This window comes from Melospiza georgiana, chromosome 1, assembly GCF_028018845.1.
Source record: "Melospiza georgiana isolate bMelGeo1 chromosome 1, bMelGeo1.pri, whole genome shotgun sequence".
Taxonomy (NCBI): domain Eukaryota; kingdom Metazoa; phylum Chordata; class Aves; order Passeriformes; family Passerellidae; genus Melospiza; species Melospiza georgiana.
In genome coordinates this window covers 72,753,644-72,778,781 of record NC_080430.1, presented here as the reverse complement: position 1 = coordinate 72,778,781, position 25,138 = coordinate 72,753,644, and the positions used below count along the sequence as shown (strand labels likewise).

The following is a 25,138-nucleotide window of genomic DNA, read 5'->3' as shown; positions in this document are numbered from 1 at the left end:
CATGGATGCAGACAGAGGATAGATGTTTTGCACAAGTGCCTGAGTTGTGCTTGAAAAGCATTAAATTATGAACTTCAGGCACTCATAAAAAGTTCATCCATGACGTCACAGTGCACACATTTGGGGCTGCAAAACCCACTCAAGAAGCTGGGTAAATTCTTAAAGCAGTTAAATACTCATTACCTGAACACATTTAGCTATGTTCTACCTGAGTTAAAGCCACAGAAGGTAAGAGGCAACCCCTGTGAATCAAGGGCCACTTAACAGGAGCCTGTAAGAAGCAAAATACCTAAACACTTTTTGGAAACACTTTTTGGTCATAACTGTAGGAAACCTTCAGCAGTAACAAAAATATTTCTGTTGCTCCTGTTGAAACTTGCTATGTGCCTTTCCAGCTTGTGGTTGCAAGAATGAAAACCAGTTTTAGCAAATCAACAGAAGAGCCATGCTGCATTTTCTGCAAGGCATCAAATGAATGGGAGGGCAGAAAGGGTGACACTGTCCTTGGGTCCCAAGCACAGACTGCACCTGGGGGCTGCATTTCACACAGCAGCAGCTGCTCAAACCTGGGACACTGCATCTTTGTGAGCAAGGCAAGCAAGTACTGGCCACTGCTGAGCAGAACAGGTGAACAGAACCATCAGGAAGGAATGTGTCATTTATGGGATTACACCCAAAATGTTTGAGTGGCTTTCTATTGACAAATTCTAAAAAATGCAAATGCAAAACAAGAATCTCACAGTGTGCTTTTATTATTTTTTCACAATATAAACTAGACAGACATGGAAAGTTTAATGGCAGCATGTTCTTATAACATTTTAAAGACAAAGAACAACATAATCATATTAAATGATGATAAACTGACAAACTACATTACCATACATACATCATCCAAAGGTACTGGATAAACAATATCTGCTTATGTACATTTATGCTGGTGATAATAAAAATTCAAATATTCAGAAGAAAAGGAAAAAAATTGCTATTTAAATTATAAAAATATATAGTTTTTGTGTGGAACTCTTAATGCTGTATTACTTTTTGAAGATAATTTCTTTGTGTGATGAAGCTGCATTAACTTAGTATAGAAGTGTAATTTAAACCAAATACAGATTAAATTAGCTCTCTTTTGTCTACCTTGCATTTAGCCTTGTTGGAAAAAGAGATAGGAATGAAAAACAAAGCTGGACTTTTGCAATGAGAAAGAATTTTTATACCCATAAATTAAAATATGTATAATTTTTCATATAGTACTGAGCCATAACCTTGTAATAGAAATGAATCGTTTTGCTAGTTTGCTCAGAGATAGAGAAAGGAAAAAGAAGAAAGGCTTTAAACATGCTACTTCACGATACTTTAATCAATAGGTTTGTGAAGTGCAGGTGCACAGCTGAGCAGTGTCATGCTCCAGGGTCAAAGCATGCAGTCCAGACTCCTGCTGCCTCAGCTGGGGAGACTGTGTGGACTGGGGGGACTGGGACCGTGTTCTCTGAACTGCATCACCTTCATGTTACCTTTGCACATCTGGTTTCAGACTTCTTTTTTCATAATTGCTCCTTCTTAGTGCAAAACTACTCAGGCTATATAATCCCCAATCGTAACAGCAAACCGATGAACTTTTGAAGACTAGATAATTTTACAATAATTTATTGTAATTTTGTAATTGCAGATTTTTAGTAATCATAGCCATGTAGTGCACACATAGCTGCTTTTAGTTAACAGTTATTTTCAGACCATCTTGAGTGAACTCCTGCAACATGTGAAACTGAAGATTTTCTTACATACCAATGTCATTCTCCACATCTTCCAGCTCCCTTTCTCATCTCTCTATATATTTCCCTGTTACCTCAACAGTCCCATTAGTCCTTTGGTGGATCCAGTGCTTGTTCCATTGAGAAATGTTCTCTGTATCACCTCTAATTTCAGAATACTTTTGCACAGTTTTTTCATCTGTTCCTAAGTAACTGATTTATGACAGATCTCAGGTGATCCTACAGATTATTTTTTCAGAAGCAAAATACTTTTCTTCATTATTTTCTTAAAAAATAGAGTGAAAAAGAATTAAGGACACCTAAGCTGAATATAGCAAAACCCAGTACTTCTCTTTGATGCCTACGCATTTGCTGTTTTTAAAAGGTATTAACAAAGTTCTATAGAGAAAAATAATTGTGGGGTCTCTGCAAGCTTTTTCTCTGCCCTTATATCATCCTTTTTCAATGGAAAGGATGAAAGATAAACAAATTCCAAGTAGCACTCATCTTTAACCAGGGAGATGGTTCAGTGATCTCTCTATTTCCCTCCACTTCTGACCTCCTCCTTCTTTCTGATCTCTGGTTCTCTACACCTAAACACTTCAGAAGTCTCCCTCTTTTTAATTGTTTTTCCCCCTTTCACAATTTGGATACGGTGGGAGTGGTCAGATGTCTGTGCATACACAGTGACAGAGGATGGGTTTTCACTGAAGCATAGTCTTTGAGCGTGGAAGTCTCTAAGGCATTTTGTGGAGGAAAAAAATCTTACATGGAAGTGTAATGAAGAGTAGGAAAGACAGGAATTATTGCAAAAGAAATACAGGAGTGAGAAGAGAGGATTTTATTTAAGAAGTTCAAGCTTTTATATACATTCAATGTTTCTAAATGTTTTCTTAATAAATGTATTATCAACTATCATTATACCTAATGCAGCCACAATACTGTACTATTCTGCAGTCAGGATGGGAAAACTCCATCAGCTCTTTAATAAAATAAAATCATCAACAGTCATCATGACTCTTCTCTTTGCCTGGTACTAAGAAATACACTGGGAAGTCCAGTGAGTAGACACAACAGAACACAAAATCCTCAGTATTCATTTAATTGTGTATCATGTGTCGTCTTCATATTATTTCTAAAGCAGCTTAAAAAAACTTTAGCCATTGGAAGGTATTAAAAACCAAAACCCCATTCAAATTATCCTGGTATTATAGCAGCACTGGAATTGATATTTTTTACTACTTTTGACAATGTAAACCTTTAATAAAACAAACAATGTTGAAACAATTTGAGGTCTAATAGTTCATAAACTTTAATGGGCATATGGGCACAAATCGAAACGAAGACTAGATTGTGAAATGAAACATAAGCTTAATAGCAGCCAATTCCAGTTGTGCAATTGGCTGCAAACAAATTCAGTTTGTAAGCTGAGATAAAAAACAAAGCCCACACTCAATCCACAATACTCCTCAGTTCCTCTGATTTGAAATATTTTTCATAAAACCCCTACATGACCATGCCCACTTTTTAGAGAAGCACTCTGAAAGCACTGCAGGTACTAATAGTCTGATGATGGGATTTTTCCTTTTCCTTTAATCAAGCATAGTTCACATTTTTGTTCTCTTAGAAATATCTCCTTTCTACGTTCCTATAAAAAAGTAATTTCAAATCTGAAATGTAAGCTTGCCCCATCTTTGCTCATACAAAGTGTAGGTGCCACAACTAAATAGCAGTAAAAATGCTGAGATGTACAACTCTTAAAAAAAAACCAACCAAACATAAAAGCAGCTTTGAAGACACAATATCAACTACAGCCTTAACATTGAACATATTACATTCCCGAGTTACTGGAGATATTTTGCATATAATGCCACAAAGTTATTCAGCTGAAATCTTGAGGTTGGAGCTACAGTTTATTCACTGTGTGTTTTTCACCCTTTGAGCACTTATGTATTTTACGGTACATTATATCCAGAGCTTTGCAAACTTTCCTTTTATATCTGGACATCCATTTACCCACAAATCCCACATTTCAAAAGTTTCATAGAAAAAATAGAAGCGCAGGATTTAAAACATTTGAAGCTGGACATTTCCATGCCTCAGAGCAGCCCCTGGGACTCGATGCTTCAGAGTCTTCGGTTTCCAGGGGACTCCTGGCCCCCGTCGAGCTCAGGGAAAGCCGTGCTTTGAACACAGGTCTGTTTATAAAACTGTGTTATGTACTCTGTGTTAATTTCACATGCCTTGCGTTTTGTAACAGGAGCAGATGACTTCACGCCTCCCCCTCCCCCTTTTCCTTCACCCTATTTTCACTTGAGATGACAGTAGGCACCTGCACAAGAGAGGTGTCAAAGAGTCTCTGTCCAGAGAGAGGATTTTGAATTTCTTCATCAGCTTTTCTTCTGTAGAAAGTCTTAGGAGACTATTCGCATGAAAATATTTTGAGGGCGAGGGGCAGGATGATAAATCTCACTTTCCTTTCCTGTTATGAATACGAACTAGATTTTGGTGTCCAGTTTGATAAACAAGGATAGTCAGAGCTAATCTGTAACTTAGCTGAGGTCTGCTTTTTGCCAAATAAAATTAAGATCTTTTTCAACTTTCAGGGATTTAGAGACCACATCTAATTGGTTTCAAACCCCTGGAGGAACTCTGTAAGTAAGCAGGATTAGTTGCAGATATGAGCCCACTAAAGTGGGACACAGGTCAGGTCTTCAGACTCCAGCTCTGCTCTGTTGAAGCAGGCACTTAAGGTCTCCTGATGTTTCTGTGTCAGTAGCCACAAAAAACATTTTGCTGCTGAGAAAATCATTGGAACAGCAATTTCCTGCAAGCCCCAAAGATTTAACTTCACACTTCTATTAAAAAAAAAAAGTTGACGTGTTATGTGGGTATTGTGATTATGATGTGATGGCACAGCTGGTAACTTGAAAACACATGTTTAAAAGGCATAGGCAACCATATTTCCAACTGTTCTCCTGTAGGGATAGCAGAGTGTCCTTGAAGAAGTTTCTGTCTTGACTCCACATATGTACCATGTTGAATTGTTTACTACATCAGTTCTTGCCAGCAGGACAGGGTGAGAACTTTGTTCATGCTGACCTTGTCTCTCAGATCCCTCCCAGAAAATGCTAGGAAATTCAACACAATTTGGCAGTTTTTAGCAGCTCAAGTAACTGCCCTTGTAAGTGTAAGCAGGTAGGTCTTTGTCAGTATATTCGCTCTTCAGAGATAAAATAATCCAGCCAGCGGCATTAATTAAAAAAAAAAAGAACGTAAAATACTCTGGGGCTCATTAAAGTTAAGAATAACAACATGATGTGATGACAGATACAACTTGCTGAGGTTCTGAAAATAGCAGGTTAAAATGTAAATATCTTTTAATAAATAATTTTCCGGCAATGTAAAAATAAATGATATTTCCTTTGGCAGTAATAGCTGATTTAATCTTTCGCTGGGAAGTTGCTTTGCTCATAAAATATCATTGTGCTACAGAAAAAAAAAATATTATTTTGTTGTTTTGAAAGACTTTTGTAATCCACAATAAACTGGGTGACTCTACTTATGTCCGAGATAAGCGCCAAGAGTGATGCAAGCTCCCACCAGAACCAGACTCAGGATAGTCTTCAGAGAGATCCAGGAGAAATCGAACAAAGGCCTCATGCCGTTGCCATACAACTCCACAAAGGCATCCTAGAAGGAGAAATAGTGAGAAAGGGAATATCAGAATTGCAGTTACTTTTTTGGGGGGAGACAAGGGGAATGGGGAAAGGGAGGCAACTTCTTCACCCTCAGGGGTGACCCAACAATCCCACTGGCACAAGAAGACCACACAAACCTATTAAAATAGTGATTTGGGAGGAGTGATTTCTCTTTTGTGGGTTTAAAAAAAGTTCTCCTGCCTATTTCTTTATAAATATTACTGAAATTACTTATGGTTGCGACTTCTGCTTTAGGCATGCCCAGTCTAATAGAAAAGACAGAATGAGCATTTTAAAATATAAGTTACCACTATTTTGGGTCCTAAATGTTGTCTATACAAACACACACAAATGAAGTAGATGAACCTTCATTCTCCAAATCTTTCATTTCCACTGGGTAAGGAGCATCTATATTGCAGGTCAGATTCATTGAAAATAAGGCAGTATTTGGTTCCCTGGGGATGGGCTCAGAAAACTTTGTGTAGTAGCCACAGATGTTTCTTGCATATGAATGAACTGAAGGTGTTAGGGTTGTGTTATACCTATGATAATCTTTCACAACTGTCACCAAAGAGGGTGATGCCGTGGTCCAGTGCTCCAGGAAAATCTGGTCATGCACGTAGGCACCAAATGGAAATGCTGTTCAAGAAGCAAAGATAAAGTTTTTGTGACTCATAAATACAGTGGGATTTGACTGGGCAAATGACTGGATTGGTGATACTCTGCACGTAATGCCTTTCTTTCAGGCTGCAATTCCTAAGGAGCATGACGCTTGAGGGCATTTCTCAGAGACAGATAAATCATACTGTACGGCACGAAAGCAGTAAATAGCTAAGCTGAATGACTTTAAAAATGTGACAAAACTGATAACATCATTTATGGCAACTCTTTTACTGTGCTGCCAATTAAGGTCTGCTCCCAAGCTATTGCAATAAGCCCATGAAACAGCTATCTAACGTGACAGTTTCTATCGCTACTTTTAATACCCCAGACTTCCCATTTTTGGTAGAAGATCACATTATCTATTAAAGTTATAGTGTCTTTAACTGTTTTGCAATGTTATTATGCTAGGAGTTGACCTGTCTTCTAATAATGCATATCTGTCTTCTAATAATGCATATATTGTTATGGTTTACAGCAGAAACTGAGCAGAGAAAGGTGTCCATTATTAATGTAAACCTTCCAACTGAGTTAATGACAATCAAATTCTGTAGTAAAATTAGCTTCCTTCATCAGGCATCTCCAGCTATCGTCAGAAGAGGCACGTCTGTGGTTTTACCAGGAGAGGGCGTGTAAGGATTTTTAATATTCTGACTTCTATTCACTAGACGCTGAGTGAGATTCAAATAAATAATAGATATTTGCTTCCAAAATGTGTTATTGCATTAAGTAATATTGGTGCGTGTTGTAGTTCACAGTGGATGTAAGTAGGTAAGGCTTGATAGCAGAACAGCCACAGGCTCTGGCCAAGCGAGTGACGTGAAAACACACCTGCCTCTTGCTATTTCTCAATGCTTGTTCCTCTAGGCAATAATTTTCCAACTTGGGTTTCCAAAGGTATATTCTCAAGTGAAAACAGCTTAACCTTTTGTAGGGAGGATAGAATGTTTTAATGCAAACTCTTCATTTCAGAGAGAAACTGGCAACTTTTGCTTAGCTGCCTGTTTTTTGACATAGACATTTGCAAACTCTGGCCTTAATATTCTGCTGTGCTGTTGCAGAGCTGAAAAAGCACACTCAGTTTGCTGTGCAGCTCTTTGGAAAGCTGCTTTTATTTCTCCTTAAGGCTATGAAGTAACACAATATCCTAAAATGTTACAGACTGGGCTAAATCCTGTTGTCACCAGTCCAGACTCAGTGACTTCCACGGGAGCCTTCTCTGTATAGGGAGTTAAAGATCGGCCTTATAAAAATACAACAAGGGTAAAGTTCAACACTTGGTGATATTATTATGGGTCAAAAAGAGAGGAAATGAAAAAAAAAACTCATGGAAACACAAGTCATGTGAAAACATTTAAATGTTAAGGTTTTCATGGTTTATTTCTGTGGGGAAGGTCTCACTTCTGTATATTCATGACAGTGTATGCACATACAGTATCAATATCAAAATGAGTGCATTTTGTGTTTCCCTTCTATCCCAGTTCAGGAACATTCCTCCCAGTTTTTCTGTGAGACCATTTCCAAATATTCCATAGAGCTTTCTGGTACTGGGTATGGAGATGGACGGAGGAGAACAGTAAAACTTGGACACCAGACAAAAATATGGCATAACCTATGGCTCAAAAGAGGAATGTTAACAAAAAATGTGCAGCATGCAGTACTTTCTTGTCTGAGATTATTACAACAATAACATGAACCCAACCTAATGGTGTCTGCACTATATATTACAAGTAGCTCTTTATGATCGTTCCCCCTCCCCTTCTCAAACATTCTGATTAGGCCTATTTCCGAAGCTTGTTTGAACAGCCTGTCACTATTTGTTTAAGTTTCAAACCTGTTTTAAATAAACACATGTCCATTTTATGTACTAAAACAAGGGGGGTGGGAGGAGGGAAGTATGACCCGTTGCTGAAAACTATTTTAGCACAAAGAGAACCCTAAACAGAATTTTAACCTTTCATAAGGTTTTGTCTTCTGTAAACCCATGTATTTGTCACTGGATTTTTGTCACCTAAACTGCTCTGTTTAAAATAAAAGAATCTCAGCTAAAATAAATAAGATTAAGAAAATTGTTTGAAACACTTGATGTCCTTTGAAAAGCACTCTTTATAATGAAAGCAAGGGTCCCCTTGGCAAATAGACCGAGGCAAGTTCTGGCTTGGTCAACCTTTCTGGAAGTCTTACACAATTGGAAAGAAAATCATTGCAGACCTTGCTTTTAAGACCATCAAAATTTAATGGGAACTTATATCCTGGATGTAAAATTATATCAGGGCTGTTAAAAATTATATGGAAAAGAACTCTTCATTCAGTTCTGTAACTTTTTAAAAAGCCATTTCTTAAGAAGCTTTTATTAAGTCAAATCAGTCTGTTGCTGGTTTACTGTGCAAATTTGTGTTGACTGTTTCTGTGAAGCAAGAAAGGTGGTGGTGGAGAAGGGGAAGATGCTCTGCCTGAGCTCCTCTTAGGCACCAAAGCCCCTGAGATGCCTGCTTCACGTTTGATTGGAAGCCATGAGGATTGCCCCAAGGGCACCCCTCACTGCCTTCTTGCCTATTGGACTATATGTAGGGAGGACAGAGCATGTTCCTGGCCAGAGTTCCAGGGATTTGCAGGGAGCCCAGGACAGAAGTGAAGTTCGTCACTCTGGGAGGATTAGGAGGTGTAATAGTGCATTGAGTCAGGGCAGTCTCCAAACAAAAGAGATCACACTATCCCACTCTTCTGCTGGCCCAAATTCGGCAGCTCTAATCCAAGAAACAAATGTCATTAATTACACGGGCATTCTTTGCTTGTGGAATGAGCCAATTTTGTTCAGCCTCGGTCCTTCCGCAGCTCAGCTTGCACCCCAGCCCGAGAGGCAAGGCTCAGCTCCTCGGCCACAGAGGAGGACGTGCTGACCACAGGCTCAGTCCAGAGCAGCATTATGGATCTGACAGCTCCTCACCAAAAATGTGGAGGGAGAAGGCAATTTCTGCATTTCTGCCTGGCATTTCTGCCCGAGGGGGCAGCAGGGAGAGCGAACATGAGGAAGTAAACGCTTCCTTTTTCTACCTGAATCAAACAGCTGGTGAGGAAGTGACTTTATTTCCCTCGTTATCATTGGTTTGGCAGGATATCCTCTTGAGCCACATTGTATTGAATGAAGAGCCAGAGAGACTTCCATTTTACTGTACGGGAATTGCCTCGCAGCTATTTTACACTGCCCTCTCTCTGACTCCAAAACAAACATACAAACAAACAAACACTCACTAGCCCCCAGATCTTGAAGAAACTTGCACAGGTCTGAACAAGGCCAGTTTGCCATCCACTACGGGGCAGGAGAGGGAATAGCACACACTCTGATGCCAAGGTTTGGCAGCTGTATGACTTTTACCTCACCCCTGCCTCCACACAAATGACATAAATTCTCATAAAAGCTTTTGTTCCCGCATGGTAACTCATTTCAGAAAGAGTTTGAGGAGGGAGGGAGGGGGTGGACAGAGCTGGTTAAATCGTCCCATGTTTTCTATGCCGTGAAACCTCATTAAAATGTCATCTTGCAGCTAACAAGAAAAGTTCTTGGAACACAAAAAGTAGACAAATGTGTGACTGTTCTTTTCCCAAAGAGTTTATGAGTCTTTCATGCAAGCCTAAGTAGTGAGTACAAATAAGGGCAGCTCAGCCCCTGGCTGTGCTGCACTGTGCTGAGGTGTGGTGTTTCACAAGGCCCGTATCTTTAGAGAGGCCGATATCCTTTTACACCTGGGAGTGCCGAAATGCTGGTAGTCCTGCCAGGTGCACATTAACAAATTATAATGGGAAGGAAAAGAAGGTGTCACCACACAAACCCTGCTGATCATGGAAAAAAAACCTGCCTGGGGAGTGGCTTTGGCATGTGAACCCCTGAACCGATTTCCATCTGGGTTTTTCTTCTTTCACCTTTTCTCGTGGTAGGAATTGGGTCTATTTTGGAGACATGGTTCAGCGGTGAACAGAGCAGTGCTAGATGAATGGTTGGACTTGATGATGTTAGAGGTTTTGTCCAACCTACTATGATTCTATGATTCTGTTTTGAATTCTCTGTTTCTGCAAGACCTGACACAGTCTTAGGTCTGCAGCTGATGTATTAGATGCTGGCTGCACACAATTTTTTATTTTGTTTCTCCAGTGTCGTCTGAGGTTTCTGACTTTGAACAAAACTAGTTTTCATCACAGTAGTCTTGCCTAACTTTGTTCCTTGTCCTTACTATCTATTTGTATAAATTCCTGCACCAGTGAGCCTGTGATTTTGGGGCTCTCACTGTACGGCTCTGTGAGCTGGCATTAGTGGAAATAATGCATGACTGACTAAACATGTCGGTCAAATGGAGACATCTAAGGAGCAAGGACTGACTGTGGTTAGGTTTGCTCATGAAAAGTGATGCATAGGCTTAGAAATATATAAATGTGACTAGTTACAGTAATGGTGATGACTAGTCCTCCTGTCTGTGCTCCTAAAGAGTGACCCTGCTGGCAGGTAGGTTTCCTCCAGACACCTGTGGCATGAAGGGTAAATCCAGGCTTTGAGAAATAGTCAGGCCACATCTTTAAACACAGGATTTGTAAGGTGTTGATCATTCAGCTTGGATGGAAATCCATCTGGTGTTCAGACTAGGCCACATTCTTGTCAAACCAAGTCAGCATGAGAACTGTTTCAGTAATTTAGTCTTGGCATCTCTATTTAATTCATTTAGACGTGGTTCTGCAATATGCAAAAGCCCAGACCTAATGGAGGCTGCCTCGTTCTCTTATTCCTGGAAAGGCCCACACTATAAAATGAGGTATTTCTGGCATTAGGAAAACAGCTGTAATGTCAGTGCAGCAGCTAGCTGGTGGTATTTGATGGGTGCCACCTCTGAGGGACCACTATTAGCAATTATGAGAAAAAGAAGGCAAAAAGGCCTTCTGGACAAAATACTGCGTTCAAACAACACAGTCAAAGCTGCTCTATTTGATACTTCACAATTTTGAGATCTTTTGTAGGTTGATAGTCCTGCTCAAATAATTTGCTGCTTTATTTGATTTTATGAAGGTATCTTACTTAGAGTGCTAGAGATTGTTCTACTGAGAAAACAAATGTGTCCCCACACATGAATCTCAGTTGCACTAAAACCGAGTCATTAGTGGGCCATATTCTTCCCCAAATTATCAAACTCATTCTAAAGAGTTTACATTCCCATGCAACAGTAAATTTAGTGACATCCATTTGTGGATTGGTGAATCCCTCTGAAGGAGAGAGCAAGTGTCACAGAGCTGCTGGGGAGACTTATCTCATGCTGTAACGTCGCTCTTATACCTGCATCCTCTGAAAAGAGGCTGGATGCATTAAGACCCTTGTCAAATCTTCAAGAATGGCTTCAAAAAAAATAATGACAAAATGGACTTGAATGTCAATGCAGGCCTGTTTTTCCCTAAATCTTACTTAAATTCTCTGTCTTGTTTGTAACTGGCTTTCGATATGAGTGCCCTTATCCTGCAAATAGCCCAGCTAATTTAAAAGTGCAGCTCTGAAGATTTGTCTACTGTGGGTGCTGCACTGACAGCAGAGGGAAATGTGAACACATCCCCCAATACATTCCCTGCCTGCTCCAGCTGCCTGGGCTGCTCTTGAGCACAGAAGAGTTAAATCACATAACTGCCTGGGAAATGGGAAATGAAAGTAGCTGCTGTACAAGTGCTCAAGGGGCTGTGGCACAGTGTCTGTCCTTCAGGCCACCAAGGCTTTCATTTAACCAGCACATCCAGCGGTGCCGGGCTCAAGGCACAGCTATGAGCAGAGGCAGAGAGAGGACGGCAAGGTGGCAAAGCTGTCAGCCTGGGGAGGGACCTGGCTCAGGGTGGCCTTGGCCAGAAAAGGCTGAGTGCACGTGTGAACCAGACGGGTGAAATCCAACTGGTCTGAGCAGGTTGTCCCATTGACTGCACCACGAGGGACCAGTCATGCATTTTTCTGCTGCCTGTTTTAACATCCCTCAGGGATATGCTCCATCTCATGTTTGTTGTTTCAACACTCAGTTCTGATCCAAACTCCTTCGGCTTGACAAACTCATGCTCAGCATTGAGCAAGAGTAGCACAGAGCTGGAGTGGTGGCCTGGCTGTTCCACGGTGCTCCATGGTGCTCCAGCAGCAAGAGGCCATGCAGAAGTGCCACCCAATCCTCGTGTGACTTGAGGCAGGCACTTGTTTTTTTCATAAATCCTGTGACAAGCAACTGATTTACAGGGCCTGTGAGACAACACAGCTAACATTACGCTAAAGTAACCTCACGATAAATCCGTAATTTAATGAGTAAGTGCAAAAAAAGGCCATGCTGCAGACTTCAATGGACAGTTACATTTCTACCACCAGCCACCTGGAAAATACGAATTTGCCCATGTGTTTTCTTTGGCAGCCTACACCTCATTAGCGGCTCAGACCATTTCTGCTCACCTGAAAAAGCCTTATTTGAGGTGGAGAAGAGGCAGCATTTTTTTGGTCATTTCTGTCTTTTGCCATTTCCTAAGTCAGGCCTCCCACCAGGAGCTGTGGGAGGCAGACAGGTCCTGGCAGTCTGATGGAACACTGAAAATCCTCCCCTTCCAATGTGGTGCATGTGAGAATGAGGCCTCTTGGTGTCTCGCTCCATGTGCTCATCAATTCACAGCTAAGTGATAATGGGAAATTAAAATAAGGGGAAGGTCTCTGCTCAGAAGAGATTGTTTTTAAATGGGTGCCTTCCCCCATCCCACTTTTCGTCCTTTCTGTCCTTTTCACCGCTTGCACAAAAATGTTTCTCTGGTAGAGAAACTAAGGGTGAAGGAACAGGGAAAGGAATGAGCAGAGTCTGCCTAGACTGAGGCAATTAGAAATTGGAACAAAATGAACTAAGGGGGACAGGTGAAAACTGTTGTCAAAAAAGCTGAAATTTTAAGCCAAGAAAGCTTTATGTGTTGCTTGCCTTATAGATGGGGGGGCCCATAGGTTAAAGTGGGCTGGTAAATCTTCCATTTTTGGGTTCATCCAGAAAGTCCTTTGGTAAATGTTATCAGGTAAGAGCTAACAAGGACCACTTGAAAAAAAAGGACCAGTAAGAGTGTAAGAATACAAGCCAAGTCACAGAGTAAAGGACTTTGTTTTGCTATTCAAAACAGCTCAAATTCATTTGCATACACAGTTGTAATTCATTAACTATGACCAATAGATTTATTTAAATGCCACCCAACAAAACCAAAATATGAAGACCTGATAAAAGGCAAGCCTCTCGACCTCCAAAACCAACACCAAAACATACAACAGGCATCCTGCAGGAGAACTGGGATCTTCTCCTATTCAAAGTACCTCCAGGATGTTGGAAGGCCACATGCCTCCTATCCATATCTATACTTTAATTCTTTTGTAACAAGAAATAATGTCTTGATGATATAAGAAAGGGCACAAATTCTGCATATTTCCTTTTAGCAAAAAGCTCTAAAACTGAAAAATATTGGACACCGGTAGCAGGAGAAAAAATGCTATTCTTTAAGTACTCCAGGGGCTTTGCTGGTGTCACTGTTCTGGCCATATTCCTTGATGGAAACATGGCTTATACCAGCTGCAGCAGTCTGCCAGCATGGTGGAAGTACCTCCCAAACAACGTGAGTTACACTGGCAGAAGGACTCCTCTCTGGTCTAAGTCTACGTAAGTCTACACAGTGGGGAAGGGAATCATGCCAAAATAGCTATCTTTGTAGGCTAGGGATGTGATTTTTTCCCCATGAGATAGTTGTGCTGGCCAGACTTTGTCATGTAGACCCTAGGAATTTTTATTTGCAAAATAAGACTGTAATTTATTTTAACCAGATGTTCAGCACTGATCTGTGTCTGTGCATTCACAGCACACTCCAAGTAATTTTTACTGTGAAAGACATATACCTTGGACACTGGTAAGATTTTAAAAACATAATGCTGAAGCTTTAAGACTGTGGTGGGCTTTCCTCTCTTTTTGTTGGTAATGGGTAGCTCCCAATGAAGTAAGCCGGTGTTCTGGGTGTTGAGTTTTGCTCCTATCAATCAGAGTCCCCACAGGCCTTGTATGGCAACAGTCTCAGCTCTCCCAGGTATCAGAAATTCACATCAAATGCTGGAGGAAGTCATGCAGTTCCTTACAACCTAATGGCTGCTGGGAGAATAGAGTGAGAGCTGAAATGACCTAGGATCTCTCTTTTCTCAGTAAAAAGCAGGAGGTACAAGTGCCAGTCCTCTGAATAAACAGATCCCTCTTTGTTTTCTTTCATGCCTGGTGTTCTTGAGGGGAGGCAGGGGCTGGTTCTGCTACAGGACAGTGATCATCGGAGTGGTCACGTAGCTGTCACTGGAGCCTGATGTACCAACCACTATCAACAAGTTACACATACACATCCTTGGGAACAGCTGAAATACAGCTTAGCCTGCATTCCTATGGCCAGTCATTCAAAACAGAAACTAAAGGATTTAGCTAACTGCTGCTTTTTTTTTTCATAAGCCTGCATGTCCTTGCAGATCATTCACAAAGGGCTGCACATTTATATTTCCTGTTGACATCCTTTGAAAGGGAGAATGCCAATGGAAATTTGATCTTTTAATCAACAATTTTTGTGGACAGCAAGTCAGATGAAAATTCATGAAGGATTAAATTCTATCATTGTGACCTTGAACTAAGAGCACAAGGAAGGAGAATGCTGTTAACTTAGGCAGGAAAGATTGGTAATTACTCCATGTGTTGGCGTTTGCAAGTCAGTAGAAATTTCATGCAAAATTTCAGATACTCAAAGGAAAGAATATTAAACAAAATCAAGACTGTCAGCCAAGGAAACAAAAAAGCATCACCTATGAAATCGGCCTTGAAAGCTTTCCCAATTTCTAAAATAAATAAGACCCCACAGATCAGAAACCACAGATTAAATTTGATATAAAGTCCTTCATAAATGTAATAATTTATTTTTTTAATACTTCTAAGAGCAGGTGGGAGCACACAGCAGAGCACAGTTCTACCGAGGGGAAAGAGGGAGCTCACCTTGCACTCATCGAGCTATCTCAGGGTCAGGGATAGGGGTGCAAACACTGAGGGTACATTAGAATAGCACTCCAGGCAGACTGAATATTCCTGCTGTGAAACTAGCACAACCACTGCTCAGAGGCAGCTCCAGAATCCCTGTGCAGCGCTGCCCTGTAGATGTGCCCCGAGGCACTGCCGGATTAAAAATGACGGATCCTGCTCCTGCTTAGGGCATTGCCTTCCCCGTAGAGCAGCGTGAGCTGTGACTCCTGTGCCAGCAGCTGCTGCTGAAAGTCTCGCCTCTCCTGCCCAGTCACTTCAACGTAGCCTCAAGAATTTCATTAACACATTAATCTGCAATTAAAGAGCTGCCCTTGCTTAAGAGCCAGAGGAAGTGATTACATGAGCAATTCATGTGTGGTGGAAGGAGAGGCACTAGATCTGGAAGGAGGTGCAGCAATCATCTAGAGGATGACCACAAGTAACTCCTGTGTGCAACCACCTCCCGCTTCTGTCCCTCTAAGGGTGATGTCCCTTGTACATCTCGATGCTCTTTTCCTTGGAGTTCTGCCATTGCTGCCAAAAGGCTTCTTCTCCCCCTAGATCTTCCATCACCAGTATCTCCTGCTCCTAGCCTGAAGTGGGAAGGCCCAAAGATGGTTTCCATCAGTTTCACATCAACAGGGGCTTCCTGCCACAGTGGTAACTCTCAGCTGGCTCTTTATGGCTAGAATCCAATGTATAAGTGTCATAAACCCACCCAGAAGCTGCCTTCATAGCCTCCCCTATAATTAACTGTTGCTGCTATAAGTTTAGACAAACCCAGGAAATCACATGTAAAATTCTGTCTGATTTGCTATCTAATCATCTTCTATCTAGGTTCTTATACCACACACATTGCTGTGGTATCTGAGCATCTTGATGCCTGGATGCAAGTCAGATAAACCCTTTTCAAGCTAGCTAAAGCTACAGTCCTGACACTTCTACACTCTTTTTCAGCCCACACTTTTGCTACAAGCAAACTGCAAAGAAGCTTCTTCAAAGATTTGCTGAACGTACCAGCTTCTCCTGTCTTCCTTTCCCAGATAATGTAAGGTTGGGAAATTTGCCAAGCATCATGCTAAACTGAAAGAGACATTCAAATTGCAGTGAGTGCATGAGCCAAGGGAGCCCAGCCTGCCAGAATGTTATTGTAGTGCTCTCAAGAAGTTCTCAGCATTAAGACTTCATTTTGTTGTGTGCCTGTCTGTCTGGTTAGGAGATGCTCCATTGGAGACCAGAAAGCCATTGCTTCCTCAATATTAAATACTAGTGTCTCAGCCAGCTACAAAACATTTGTTAGCTTCAAACCTTTGAGTCAGTTTTGTTTCTTTTTCTTTTAAGACTGGAAGTGTTTGATCCTGCGGTTACCATCACTTGAAACAAAACTTCTGCTTTCAAGAAGATTTTAGATATACCCTTTTCTGATGACCATAGGATCGAAGCAAGAACACAGACAGGGACCAGCAGTCAAAAAGGTGATGGAAAAAAAGTGTATTTTTTCTGGATGAGAAATAATAGATATGGGTTTGATTGATTTAAGAACAAGTAAGGGAAGAGAAAAGTTCAGAACTTATCTATACTTTTAACAGCAAAGAAGCAATCCTCCCCCCAGGAGGAACAATTTACACTGATATCAAAGTGTATTCTGACTCATTAACTGAAATATGTTGTGCTGGTGGGACACAATTGTATCAGCAAGATTTTGTCTGCAGAAGGGTTCACACCAGTGTAACTTATATCCCTAAAAAAGTCAGATACATCAGCAACAGGGGCACACAGTAGAGTGCAAACCAGGCATGAAACATAGGGAAGAACATGCAGATCAATGTTTTGGGCTATTTTTCGTACCTGTGTTGTAAAAGTTCCTGTATGTCCATAGTGAGAGCAGTTAAAATACAAAGACCCTCAACCTCCATCTATAAAAACACAAGCATCAAGAAACCAAAAGAAAAACAAAGCACCTTCCTTTTTTAGGCTATTTACTCCCACAGCTTTGGCCATAGAGTTGGGGGGATGGGGGTGAGGGAAAGAAGCTGAACTGAGCTGGTAATCACAGCATTAAGTTGATTTGACTATTAGAAAACTTTAATTTCAATGTTCCCCATGGCATTTCTGGTATTTATTTCCTTATTTACTTCTTGAGCCTATTTAATACTTTGACCTGTAGGAAGAAGAATTTGTACAAGCAAGAAGATTAAAGGTTTGAATTAGTTAAAGATGAAACAAATCTATTGATTCATTACAGGCCAGTCTTCTCACTGTCACCAGTGATACTGTCATGTACTAATGACATAATGTACTGTCATGTACTATGCTTGAAGAAAAACGACATTTTCAAGAACAGGTTATAGATGGCTTTTGATTGGAAAAAAATACACTGCTGCTTTGCATTCTTTTTGTCCTATCCAAATGGCCCTTCTACACATGTAAGAACCATGAAAGGGTCAGTGATTCTCTTCTCACACCGACCTGACCTTGTATGTTGGTCTCAGTCTAATTTTGCCATCTGTGTTCACTCCAAAATTGCACCTCTGAATTTGCATTCCTTTCACACATTTGAGGGCTTTTCATTTGCTTTGTGCATGTAGTCGCTTTCCTTATGGTGCATGTTTCTTCCGCCATTTCTTGTGTGATTCCTTCTTCCTCTGGCTGTTTAACCTTACTTCCTTCATCACTTCTCTTTTCACTATTCAAATTCAGGCATTCGGTGCTGCCTCGCAGAGTTTCCACAAAGCATTTGTCCGTACCCAACTTATGCCTCTCCTTGATGGTATATTGCTTATTCCTGTCTATGGAGCCCAAGTTAGTGGAGACAAATACATGATTGTCATTGTGCCAGCTAATCGTGCTTGAGCCAGGGTCCCAGCAGGTTTTAACTGCAGCTGGCTGCTACAATGCTGAGCGCAGCCTAGGTGGATGCAATAGCCAAGTCACCGCAGGCACTGTGCCAAAGGGACTCTTCAAGGTTGTGCTGTGACACAGCGTAGCCTGCAGTGAGACTGGCCCTGACTAGTACTCAATGATAGCTCAAAACCCAGCTTGTGACTCAAAGAAACCCAAGATGAGGTGGTGTTCCTCTAGAAGCAACCAGGGGTTGGGTAGGAATGCTTAAAATAAGGCTTAGTCCAACACCAGTATGCCAGGTTTGCTGTGAAGCCAACACAAAACCATGCTCAGAAAGCAGGGATACCTGGGCACTGTATGGCTGGAGAGCTGCATGCAAAAACCTCCTGTGAGGAAGGCATGGCACACCTGTATGATCTATCAAGCAGCTGGTAGGAGCTGAGCCATGTGAGAAGTTCTCTGAAGGCTTTCACACTCCTGGGAGGAGGAGCATCTCATAAAGCTGTGTTTATTACTTCCCCTCTGGTCAATTTTTAAGGGTAGATTTAGGAGCAGGAAGATGAAGGTGCTCTTTGCTGAATTTTTACATGTTAAAATACATCTTTATGTCACAGAGGTTAAAGAAAACAAAAAGAGCATCACCTCAAAGAGGTGAAAGTTCAGTCCCTGAACTGCCAGACCGAATTAGGTTTCAGGTACACCCAAGTGTTAGTACTCACTGAGTTAGCTACAATCAGTTTATGATTAATACCCAGGTTAAGAGTAGTTTCTTCCTTCTGTCTCTCACTTTTTCAAGATAGTGTTGTGTCAAGTGTTAAGAAAATTGCTCTTCTAATTTGTGTGCCTCCTGATTTATTTGGCCAGGCTTAGGGGAGTAGCACAAGTCCCCATTACCACAAATCTGTTAACAATTCTTTTGAGTTCAACAATGCTCATTCTGTTTCCTTTTCTTAAGCTGGATATTAGCAACAAAGACCTGCTAATGTCTTTACTTTTCAAAAGTTGTAAAAATGCTTTGGAATTTCTACTTTAGCATTTATTTATTTGTCTTCAGAGATTCAGTTGCACAGCCCTTCCCACTTACAGTTCAGCTAAATAATGTTCGTGTTATCCTTCTATACAGGAGTATTTCCTCTGCCTCCATGGCCCAGTCTTTCTTTCCTGAACAGTTTGTAGGTAGGTAATTATGTTTTTCCACTACATTTCCCTACCACCCATGGCTATTAAAATCATTCTCCATGGCAAAATACTCTGATTGTTCTTTTGCTTTTAAGCTTGTTACATTTGTCTAAATAGTTACGCTATTCAACTCCTTCTTCTGATACCTTCCCAGTTTTCCTGAATTCCCTTTTATACATTTACCAAAATTACGACTCTCCAATGGTCGTAATTGGCATCACGTTCTCTGAATTCACAAGACGCTGCCATATATACAGATGTCTTTAATAGACATATCTGACTAATATGTTCCCCAGACGCTCATAACTTCTGGCTTATTTGCAGGATCTACTTCTGTTCTGGTCCTCTCCATTTTCTAGGCTCTCCTTCACTCTGTTACTGTACTCTCTATCTAACAAACCAGAACATCTTGCACAGCCTGTTTGGCCACACTAAGAACTGGCACAGATCTCACTGCTTCATCAGACTTGCATATGAAACTGGGAACAGCTGAGTCAAAGCCATTTGCCCTTCTTGGACCAGAGTTTTCTGTCTAGCCAAATGATGTTACTTCCCAGACGATTTCTCTTACTTACTGGTAAGAAAAGTTCATCCACTGCCTCATGATATCCATTGTTTTGGCCGAAATTAAGAAGCTTGCTGAGCTTATGTTCGTCACGACCGTGTTCCTGAGGACAACTGGGGGCGTTTGCCTCACCAGTCTCATTCTGAGCAGTGGCAAAAGCCAGCTTTAGTTGCAAAGAGTCACGCTGTCTGCCAGAGAAGGATGATCTGACCCTCCACTCTGCAGCCATAGGGGGACTGGCTTCCTGAACAAAGCCTTGGCCAGCTCGTGCCTGAGAGCCACCCTTCCCCTTCCAAATGACCTTTCAGCTTCTGAGCTTCCTCAATTTGTCACAGACATTTGTGGGACTTCAGAAGATTTGAAAGTAAAGAAGCAGAAGCTATGTCAAATCAAGGGTTCTTAAGGTAAGATATTTTAACCAGCTCCATAGCCAAAATAAGAGTTACAGTCTTTTTATCTACTTGCTTGCAGTAATAAAATGTTTGGCTTTTGGCTGGGCAAACAGCTGTCAGTACTGTATAGCCCATGAGAGTTCCTTCTCCTTGTCACTGGAATGTATCCCACTCACCTAAATATTCAAAAAATATGCTTTCAAGTTAGATTCCTAAACACAGGAGAAGACACCTGAGTAGACTGAGCTTTGCAGTGGGCACCTCCTGCCTTGGTGGCCTGAAGTTAGGCACATGACAAGCACTGGAAGTTTTGGGCAGAGAAATGCACTACAAAGCTACAGTCTAGATGGGGATGGAGGAAATCAGTTAAATTCCTGATCCTATTTCTAAAACCTTAATAATATGCATTAATGATCATTGCACTGATAATAATTTATTAAAGCTGTTGGGATTTAAGAAATCTATTCTGAAGATGGTGTTTGAATTTTCTGCACTCTTTATTTGACAGGGATCAGAGTAGAGGAATAAGACTATAAGAACACAGAAAACTTTTTCATAGGGAGAGCACTGGAACAAGCCATTTGGGAATGTAGCCATCTAACTGAACAAGGAGTCAATGAGTAACAGGGAGAGAGAATGTGCAGATGGAGATTCAGCACTCCCGGTCCTCATCATGCAAGCAAGAAATAGAGGGATTTCAATAACATAAGGAAGGACAGGAAATTCAAAGCTGGTAAGACAGCATACTTTTGCATGCCATCCTCAATTAGACCATCTTATTATATAAAGTATTTAAATTAGATAATTGCTACAGAATGCTGAGATGAGAGTTTAGTGATCTTCAAAGAATAAGTAAATATTTCTATAGTAAACAAAAGCCATTAACAGTCCAAAATAATAGGGATAGTAGTAGTAATAATAATGGTGGCAATAGCAATAATAGTAATAATAGTTGTTATTATTATAATAATTATAATGAAAGGCTTTTGTTTGAAGGATTAAATAAATCTCTGATTTTTGGGATTAGTGTGAGATCTTCAAAAGGACTATACAAGACAGTGGGAAGGGTGGGAGATGACATTATCCTAAATCCACCTCTTGGGGCATTTTTTTGCCTTCATTTGAAGCAGGTGGTGCCCAGTACAGGCACAGACACAGTCTGTGCTAGATTGATCATGATTCCAATAAAGATGGACAATTTAAAATAATTATGTATTAGCTGAGCAGGGAATTTTTGTGTCCTTTTGTGTTTATAAAGACATCCTTCTAGCTTTTTTCACGTTCATCAAACAAAAAGACTTTGATTGAGACAAAATCCATGGATTCCTAAAGTAAGAATTGTATAGAAATTTGAAAAAATTCTATACAAGCAACATAGTACCTTTAACTTAAGAAAAAAATGCCATAATATTTTTTTATCTGCAAAACGAATGGCATAATTTAATATTTAAAAAATGCTGTAAGTTAAATGAAAGACATAATGAAGGATTGAGAAAAGAAGTTCAAATCCAAGTTTTAGAATGGGCAAATTCTTTAATCTTAGAAGGAACATTTTCATAAACTATTTAATGAAAACTAAAAAGCAAACAGAACAAAATTTAGATTTTGTTCACGTGCTTTATCCAAATAGAAGGAATAATAATTCAATATATAATGACTGCATCATAAATGGAAGGGGCTGTATTAAAAAAAAAAAAAAAGAAAAAAAAAAGATAATTCTGTCCTTACTTAGCTGAAAATAAAGCAAAAAAACCTGGTAACAATACAGAATTTAACCATGTGCCAGGGTATAAAATGCTACTGTTTATGTAGGGCTGCCTTCACTCCTTTGTCCAGCCACAGGCACTGTGACGGGTCAGTCATGGGTTTTTAACTGAATTAATCACAGCAGGGGAGGACGCTCTTCCCGGCTGCTCTGAGGACCACCCCTGCATTCCTGCTCTGTTTGAGGCTGGAGTGAATGCTGGAAGAGGCCACAGAAGTGTGGCTGATGGTGCTGGGGCAGAAAAGGATGCACCGTGCCATAGATGGGCAACTGGATGCTGTGGCTGGAGCCAGGGGCAGAGGGGCAGGCTGAGCACAGGTGTCCTCATGGAAGGTCACCCACAGGAGCAGGGACACAGACTGTCTCCCTTCACATGGTGGTGCTACAGAAGACAGCAAAATCACATCAGTCTGCAGGAGTTTATCAGTCTTTGCTTCTTCTCTACTCTCCCTAGAGGACTCCTCAGTTTATTTTTATTTTTCAGCCTTCCTTGAATCTCTTTCATTTCCTCCCCTGCTTAATTATGCAGCACTACATTATATAATTTAGACAGAAGTATGTGACCATTTTTAATGACATCAAGTCTTTCAAAACTGCTTCACGGAGGAAAATACAGCTTGTACATCTGTAGTGTGCCATGGGGTAACACAGTAGTGTCGTTCCCACCACCAGCCCTCCCCCAAGTACTTTCACTCACCCCTTTTCAGACCACTAAGCAACCACTGCCAATCACCCTTCACGCCCCATCCCACCACTTTCGCTCTCAGTCATTTGCCCACTGCCTGTGAATCTGTCAGGACTTCACCAAACCATTACAGACACCCACCCCTTCTTAATCACCTCCTGAACCCTTTCATGCGGGCAGGGATATTCATCAGTTGCTCAGCTACAGCTCTCAGTACTGTGACCTATGCAATAAATTCAGAGAGAAAGAGAGAGAGAGAGAGGAAAGGACCAAGTGATATTGGCACCAAGTGGGAAACTCCTCAGTCAGAAGTTTAAGCAGGTATGACTCTCTTGAAACAGTTGGGGAGTGCAGGAAACTCATCTGCTTGAAGCACTTCTGTAATGCAACAACTACACCCAGAGGCAGGTCTCCTTAGGTTCAGTAATTACAGTGATTGAGAAAGAAACTCTTCCAGGTGATTCAGAGAAGCAGCCCTTCTGAATAACCCGGTGTGGCTATTCCCACACTGCCCTCCCATGAAACCTCTCTTCCCATCTATCAAGCATACAGGGGAAAGTCCTTGCCTACCTACCCGAACCAGAATCCCTCATTTAGTCCTCGTGTCTCAGTGCATCGTCTGTGGGTGGTGGTAACAAAGCGCTTGTCTGGGGCCCTTGGAGAAGTGTTCCTGGAAGGTGATTGCTATTGCAGCTGTGGAGGATCACCCACAGTGGGAAATGACAAGTGCCTCTGCATGTGGGCAGAGCTGGGAAGTCCCCACAAATGGGGTGTCCATGCCTGCTGAGATCAAGCAGAGACACTCGACACTCCTGTTTCTCTTGTAAAAAGGGTCATGGTATTTCCCTTTGGGAATTGTGTATTGTGGCAAGTCAATTTCTAGCTGTGTTTATCTTAAGTGGTTTTATATTCCCACATGAGTTTGCTATAGCAAAAGAAACTTCCGTGTGCATATCTCCTCAGTTTTTGAGCAGAAAATGACAATAAGAAGAAGAAATTTCTCAACAACCCTTCAACTTGAACACTGCTTATCTTTCCTTTCAGTCTACTGTTGAATGAAGTACCCTTTCGAGCTAAGGGAGGCACTATTTGACAGAACAAAAGGTATCTCTCCATTCCTGTCAAGCTCAAGGATATCTGGAAGGTACTATATTCAGATTTGCTACCTTACAGAAGTATTATGCAGAATGCAAAGATATTTTTGCCTGTAAATAAATCTAATGCCTAAATACTGGAGATATACATATATGTATATACATATGCATATTATACATATGTGTATATATAAGCACAACAATACATGTGTGTGTATGTACAGTGCTGAACAGTCTGAAGAACTAAGTGAAAAATCAAGACTCATGCAAGGAAATTAAATCCAGTATTCTGTTACTGTTTTCCCACCTAACAACCATCCTCTAAAATACTCTGGTTCATTAGTAGAGTCCACCACTGAGTGGTTGCCAATGCAAAACATCCATCTTACACGTTGTAAAGGCTCAGTGCCAGAGCCTGCACTTCCTGTAAGCACCTGCTTCATCCACAGCCCCGAGGTCAACAGAAAGAGTTCCCATGCTTTCATTTCACTTTGATCAGATCCTCAACATCCTAAAGTGAACCTTCCCACCGTTCAAAGAAAGAACCTCCCAGCTGTGAAAAGGACCCCAGAGCTCAGCTTGTGTTACCAGGGGTGTGGGGGCAGTATCTGCACAGAGACCGGGCAGACCCTGGAAGAGAACGGTCTGGACTGTGCGCTGAGGGTTTCAATTACAAGGTTCATTTAACCCAGAAAGCCTCCTGCTGCAGGAGGCCACAGATGTTTCGTTACTCCCCCTTGGTTCTTCCTATCTTGACAGACATCACAGAGACACCGTGCATAATAAGGGTTTATTCGAGTTTTCCGCTCGGGACTGTGTCCTGACCCCAGACCACTGAAGAGCCGATCTCATCCCAGCTACCAGATGCCTGGATGAGATCTTAGAGTTCTTGTCCTTCACAAACACTTCTTAGTCCCATCTATTGCCAATTAAATCTCCCTATTGTGATACAAAGAATGATAGCAGCATTTTCTATGTCCACACACTGCCTAAACTGATAAAACGCTCAGTATATGTTAAGAATATAAGTGTGCTCAGTCCATTCACAACACACAATAAGTGCACAATTCAATTAACTAATGCAATTCATATTTCATTAGGACAGAAGCTGTTTGTGACCTCAAACGGACAACAATTTCATGACGGCACTGCAGAATTTTAATTAGATAGGAAAATAACAAAGACAAATGAAACAGAGGGAAAACGCGCTGCCTGGCAGAATTGTTCCGAAGAACTTATAAACAAAAGATGCAGTTGTTCTGCTAAGTTCTTCTCCTCCTTCCCCCTTACTAATGATGCAGAGAACAAAACATTATCGCCTTTCTTTGCCTTTTGTTTGTAGAGAAGGCTGTCCCAGCATTGCTGGTATGAACCTGGTATGGTACCGAAAGGCACAGGCAAGAGAAGTCCAAGGGCCTGGTTTAGCTTTTATTCATGGGTACCTAA

The 25,138-nt window shown here is 41.1% G+C and overlaps 1 protein-coding gene across 1 annotated transcript in view; it reads right to left on the bottom strand.

Moving 5' to 3' along the window:
- Nucleotides 1-729: 729 nt before the first annotated feature.
- BCL2 (BCL2 apoptosis regulator) overlaps nucleotides 730-25,138 on the bottom strand; it is a 96,868-nt gene continuing 72,459 nt past the window's right edge. The window contains exon 2 of the mRNA XM_058038330.1: nucleotides 730-5,444. Coding sequence (XP_057894313.1) covers nucleotides 5,310-5,444 — 135 coding nt within the window. The 3' untranslated portion in view covers nucleotides 730-5,309. The remainder of the gene's footprint in view (nucleotides 5,445-25,138) is intronic.